Source organism: Hipposideros armiger, unplaced genomic scaffold (assembly GCF_001890085.2).
Source record: "Hipposideros armiger isolate ML-2016 unplaced genomic scaffold, ASM189008v1 scaffold_280, whole genome shotgun sequence".
NCBI lineage: Eukaryota > Metazoa > Chordata > Mammalia > Chiroptera > Hipposideridae > Hipposideros > Hipposideros armiger.
In genome coordinates this window covers 1,793,232-1,799,231 of record NW_017731630.1, presented here as the reverse complement: position 1 = coordinate 1,799,231, position 6,000 = coordinate 1,793,232, and the positions used below count along the sequence as shown (strand labels likewise).

Below are 6,000 nucleotides of genomic sequence, written 5' to 3'. Positions count from 1 at the left end.
GAGAGAGAGAGAGAGAGAGAGAGAGAGAGAGAGAGAGAGAGAGAGAGAAAGAACGCTAACAGGGGTGCCCACCTGCTGAAACTGCCCTTCGGAGACGCCGTCGCGGTAGAAGATGATGCGGGTGGGCTTGAAGCGTGTGGACTTGTAGAACTGGATGAGCAGCTCACGGACCATGGCGGCCAGGTCTTGGATGATCTCCTGACGGTGCTGCTGAACCCGCACGGTGGCGCAGTAGCGATTGGGGTGCGCGTCCATGCTGCCCACGACCTGCTGGGGCACGACTGAGTGTCTGTCAAGAGCTCCTGGCTCTGGGTGCACGCCGGACCAATGACAGGGCAGAGGCGTCTCCACCCTGAACTCCCCATCAAGGCAAACTTGTCAGATGGCAACCCGCTACCTTTCTGCTCTTGGGTATGTGGCAAAAGCGTTTATAAATACCTTAAAGAATAAAAGCTTGCTCAAAGTGCCTAATAAAAAGCAGGTGATCATTCCCAACTTCTGTCCGCTTGTGCTCAGGTGTGGCTGAATTACATCAGCCCGAAGAAGCCACCTGGTGACAGCTTCCCTCGTTTCCTCCCAAGCACACTGCTTTCTCAAAGAAGCCATCTGCACACCAACCCACAATACCCCCCGATTCTGAGCCTGGCAATGGCAGAGGCTCCCCGAGGCAAGCTGGCCTGCAAGGGGCTGTCCGAAGGTGCCAACCCGAAGGAGCCTGAGGCCGAGGGCAAGACGCTGTGTACCAGGTTGTTTGAGGCCGCAGCCTGCGCGCCACGTTTAAGTGCACACTGCTGAGCACGTGCTTGTGTGGTCCTCGAGAACGAGAACAGTAACTGTGGGTGCAGCTCAGCCTCCGAGGGAAGGGACAGACGGCCAGGTGGTCGGCACCGTGACCGCCTGTGAAACGAAGGCAGCCAAACCCCCCACCCGCGGACACAACTCACCCAGTTAGAACGAGGGAAAGGGCTACGGCTCAAGCCGGCGCCCACGCTTACTATTACAAACAGTTAGTAAGTCGCCGTTAGGAGATTGACAGGGGGGTTCAATAAAGATGGATATTTACCTCTAGACTGTCTCATCTTTTCACATTCAGCATTTTATAGTAAAAAACAGAAAATGTCTGAAATGAGAGGCAGCACCTGCCCAGGGGCCGTGAAGCCATCAGGTTCGACCTGAGCTGCAGCTGAGGCCCCGCAGGACAAGAGACCCCTGAAAGGAGGCCTCTGATGCTGACGCATCTGGCCTGGGGCTTTCTGGGCAGCGCCAGCTCACACAACGCACTGCTGTTTTAGTGTCCCCACAGATACCTATTTTCCAAGAGACTCTGACCTCACAACTGCACTTTAGTTAAACCTCAATGCTTTCCAGGAAGAAACTGGCCAGATGGCTGCAATGGGACGTGTCCCTTCCCACAGGCAGCTCGAGAAGGGATGTCACCCACAGAGGGCCCAGCAGGAAGCGCTGACACTCACGGCAGCGATGGAAGGCTTCTTCCCGTCCCCAGCGGGTGGGTGAGTGACATCGGCCCCCAGAAAGATGACGGGCTGCTGGAACACTGGAGGCCTGCGGAGGAAAGCGGGAGCATTAGAGACCCAGGCTCGGACGCTGCCTGGACCTCCGAGGGTACTGGCACCATTGTCGCTTGTGTGATGAGGGTATTGCGGTTATGCTCTTAAAGAGCCCTTGTCTTTAATGACACACAGAGAAAACCTTACAGAAACACAACACAAGGTCTGATGTCTGCTTTGGAAGAACCCAGTGAGGGGGAGCGTGCAGGGTGGAGCGTGGGCGAAACCAGACTGGTCGGGTGCTGCTGCCAGCCGCTGAGGCCGGGGTCAGGGAGGTGAGGGGTCTACCTTTGCACACACTTGAAAATTTCCAAAATAATTACACAAAAACAAAAACGTCCCGCGGTTTGCTCCTCAGCCTTGGACTTGCAGGCACACTCGTCCAGGGTGTCTCCCGGGTGCTTGGGCATCCTGGCTCTCTACCCACTGGATGCAGTGAGTGGCACCCCCAAGTCCTGGCTCTAAAAATGTCTCCAGACATGGCCACACGTTCCCGGAGGCCACACCGCCCCAGCCGAGCAGCTCTGCTCCAAGCTTCCCCGCACCAGTCTTTTAAACGCCACTGTCCTGCGGCCATCACCTTCCCCAGGGGCAGTGTGCACAGCGGGTGGGGGTGGGAGGGGTCTGCACGCTCCAGCTCTGCCTTCCAGCATGTATGCCACGTCAGTGTCCGCAAATGGGGACAAGCGCTCCCTCAATCCCCAGCGAGGTTCAACCCACACCCGGGCAGGCATCGGAAGGCTGCTCGCTACGCCCTTCCCAAGCGTGGTGGCTGCAGGCACTAGATACTCCCTGTGTCACTGTCACCATCGTGTTTGTCCAGAAGGGGATGGGCTGGGAGGGGACACTGCCCACGACCGAGCTGAGGAGCCCTGCCTCACCCTCCTGACTGTGAGCTTCAGGGAGCCCTCGGATGGCATCCTATTGCCACTACCTTTAAACCTGAAGCGCCCACCTGTCTCACTCCCCCGATGGCGAGAGTAGCACCAGTGACGAGGCTGCAGGATCGCAGCACCTGGACTCCCCAAAACAGTGCTCACGCACTGCCTGCCCATCCTGCGCTGAACCCCCAGATCCCGCAGCTCTCACCTGCTGCTCCCGGCCCCAATTCTGGGTCATTCCCAGGGGTATCCACAGGCCTGACTCAGCCCCCAAACAGGCAGAACCACACCGACCTTGGGCTCCTGTCTCCTACCATCGCTTCCTCAAACCCCTTGTTCACCTGGTGAGCACCTTGGGCAAAGCTCAGGGAATTAGCTGAACCATTTACGACCTCCAGATGCTCTTAGGCCCCTCCCAATCAGGCATCATGCTGCCATGGCAACCAGACTCTTCTTTGCCAAGTCACCAACGACCTGCATGTCGCCCAGCCCCAGGGTCGAGCCTAAGACCTCATAATCCTTGGTCCGTCAGCCACCGTGACGGAACACACTGCCTTTGGGGTCCAGGACCTGCTCCTCTGTCCTCTCGCCTCCCTGCTCAGGCTGCACTGCTGGCTCACTCCTCACCTCCACAACCTTTTAGCCCTGGACTTCCTAGGGGAGAGGACTCTGACACCCTCTCTATCTCCCCCTCCCCCTGAGGGATCTCACCAGCCTCGAGGCTTTAGTACCCCCTCTATGCGGAGGACCCCTGAGCCTAAATCCCCAACACCAGGCTCCTATGTCCCCTCGGAGGCCAAGGAAGGCCAACCCACTCCCCCCACCACCCCCGGGAGCCCCCTCCAGGCTGCCTCATCTGCAAACGCTGGCTTCTCTCCCCGGAGGCGAAGGATGAGGGCCTGGGACTCACTGGTCTTTGATTTTCCTCTTTCACTCACAGCTCAGAACCCACCTGTCACCCAGCCTTGCAGCTTCATCTTCAAACGTCCCCAACTCTGGACGCCCCACGCCCAGCTCTGCCACCAGCCCCTCCTGGGATAACGCAGGAACCTGGGGTCCCCGCTGCACCTGGCACTGAGGTGCCTTCTGCAACAGGGTCGGACGGCCCCCATCTTCACTCAGGAGCCTCCAGTGGCTGCCTCCTGCCCGAGGGCGCCCCGGCCCCTTCGGTACAGCTCCCAGCCCCCCGGGCAGGACTCTCGCACGGCCCGTGGCCTGTCTGGCAGGCTCTGCTCACGGGAACCCACACGCTCACGTCCTCGGTGCCTGCCGCCTGCCACCTTTGCGAGACCCTCACCATGGAAACCCCGGCTCCTCACCCTCCTGAGCTCCTGTCTCACTGCGTCGCTGCTGCTCACCTGAAAAGTCACACGTGATGCGTTCATGGACCTGCTCGTCTGGGTCCCTCCACTAGAGGGCTAGGGCTTTGGTCCCACTGCTCACTGCTATTGCCTGAACTGGCACACAGTAGGCACTCAATAAACACAGAACCTGCTGACTGAGCGAAGGGCGCTTTCAGTTCACCACCTGCTTGTGACAGGTCCTCATTTACCCCCATGAACTAAGTGACTCAAGTGACCCCTCACCACACAGTCAGCACCCAAGGTCAAGCCTGCCAGGCTCTGAATTCCAGTTCTTTCCACGCGACTACTCTGCCTCCTAATCAATTCAGTGGACACTCTCCAGGTGACGGCTAACTCCGCGGAATCGCAGCTAAGGCCCACCTGGCGGGAGGGCCGGCCTTACCTCCCCTGGGGCAGTAGGATGTTGTTCACGCCTCCCAGCTTGACATTGATCTTCAAGCAGAGGTTGGACAGCGTCTGCGGTGTGGTCCGTTGCACGTTTTTCATCTGCACACACTGCGTGGCCATCCCCAGCACCGTGTCCCCCACGCGCTTGACCTCGGCTGTGGAGCACAGGGGGTGCCCATGAGCGACAGCTCTCGCAAGCACCCCTCCCTGAGCGGCCCCTCACGTCCCACCTGCCCCAGTTGGAACCGCAGGGGCGTACGCACACGAGTGACCTCAGCCACTGCTCCAGGCACGCCTGCCTGCCCCACCTACAGCCAAGCCTGGGCAGGAGGGTGCCTGGCAGGCGGAGGGGTCAGAGCCTTTGGGTGCAGGTTCCGTCTCCACCTGCAGAAGCCTCACCCTCACTCGGCAGGGAGGTGGGGCGAGTGTGGGCAGGACCCTGCCCAAGCCCAGGGTCTGGCATTCCTGGTGAGGAACGCCCAGGGCTACGAGCAGATGCTTGAGGAGTTAAAAATAAACCCACTGGAATCCTGCACACCCTCAGCCAGTGCCAGCCTGACATCAAAGAGCGAACTCAGCCCCCACCCTCTACTCTCGGTTCTTTCATAAAGCGGCTGGGTGAGCTCCTGGGAGACGCGGTGGCTCCCGGGAGAATATTAACAGGCTAGAAGCACTGATGGCGTTCCTTCTTTCTGTTGGATCCGCATTGGGAGGGCAAGCACAGCTTCTCCTCGTCCGTGTTCTGCGCTGCCCAGACGGGCATCCCCTCGGCAACAGCAGCCAAATCTCCCTGTCTCCCGTGTCCCAGGGCGCCCCCAGCCCCACAGGTCCTCGTTCCCGACGCTTCCCCACCGGGAGCCCCGCGCCACCAACGAGCCTCACACAGCAGGTCCTCCCTGCACTGTTATCAGCCGTCTCCACATCTCTCCCCGCTGTCCCGAGAGCAGCCCGAATGGAGGGCCTGTCTTATTTATCTTTGATTCTCCAGGGGCTGGGACATCACCCCAGGGGCTCGGTAGATTCGAGCTGAATGAATATGCAACTGCCCTCTGGCATGAAGGACTTGGGTGACCTTCCAGAGAATTCTGAGGCGGGCACAGTGATTACCAGTGGAGCACCAGGTCCCGCAGGAACTAGTGATAGCCGCTAGCGCATCACTCCGTGTGCTCTGAAAGACTGTCTCCATGCCACCAGCACCTATATTGGGCAGCGGACAAGGTAACCACATGCGTGCTTGCTTTCAGGGGCTGTGGCCTCGGACGAGCCCATGGGGGTGGCCTGAGCATGTGCTTGGCTGTGACCAGAGCCGCCCCACCTTTCTTAGCACACAGACAGGCCAGACAGGGGCGCCTCCTCAGGGTGGCAAAAGCACAGAGGTCAGGCTGCAGCGAGCCCCTGCGGAGGTCACGACGGCTTCCAGAGGCCTACCGTACACGGGGGTCTTGCCGGGCAGGATGACCACCACCAGCTGCAGGCCGGAGTACGTGTTCTTCAGGTGCCTGAACATGGGCTCCACGCTGTCAGCCCCCTGCGCGTATTTGCAGAAGCACGGCTGGCCCTGGATGGGCATCCCTGCATCTCTCGAGATCTTTCTGAGTTGCTCCGTGAAGGACCTGTGGGACAAGGCTCATGACACTGAGTGCACTGCACGTGCCGAAGAAGTCGCACCCGCCCAAGGCCCTAAGTCAGAGGCATGGGTTGAACAGAACCAAACCCAAACCATTCTGATTGAGCACAGAGCCTAAGTCACGTCAACAGGTTAACTCATGAGCGAGGCTGCGTATGCTGAGCGTACATGTG

At 59.5% G+C, this 6,000-nt stretch overlaps 1 protein-coding gene across 2 annotated transcripts in view; it reads right to left on the bottom strand.

Annotated features, from left to right (window-relative positions):
- The window catches only part of AGO2 (argonaute RISC catalytic component 2), a 59,684-nt gene that overhangs the window by 19,455 nt on the left and 34,229 nt on the right, over positions 1-6,000 (bottom strand). For both annotated transcript variants that reach the window (XR_002125661.1, XM_019657863.1), the window contains exons 11-14: positions 5,629-5,813; positions 4,196-4,355; positions 1,473-1,563; positions 73-267 (exon numbers count right to left, since the gene is read on the bottom strand). Coding sequence is in view for 1 of the 2 variants with exons in the window: in XM_019657863.1 (XP_019513408.1) it covers positions 73-267; positions 1,473-1,563; positions 4,196-4,355; positions 5,629-5,813 (631 nt within the window). In the remaining variant the exon portion in view is untranslated. The remainder of the gene's footprint in view (positions 1-72; positions 268-1,472; positions 1,564-4,195; positions 4,356-5,628; positions 5,814-6,000) is intronic.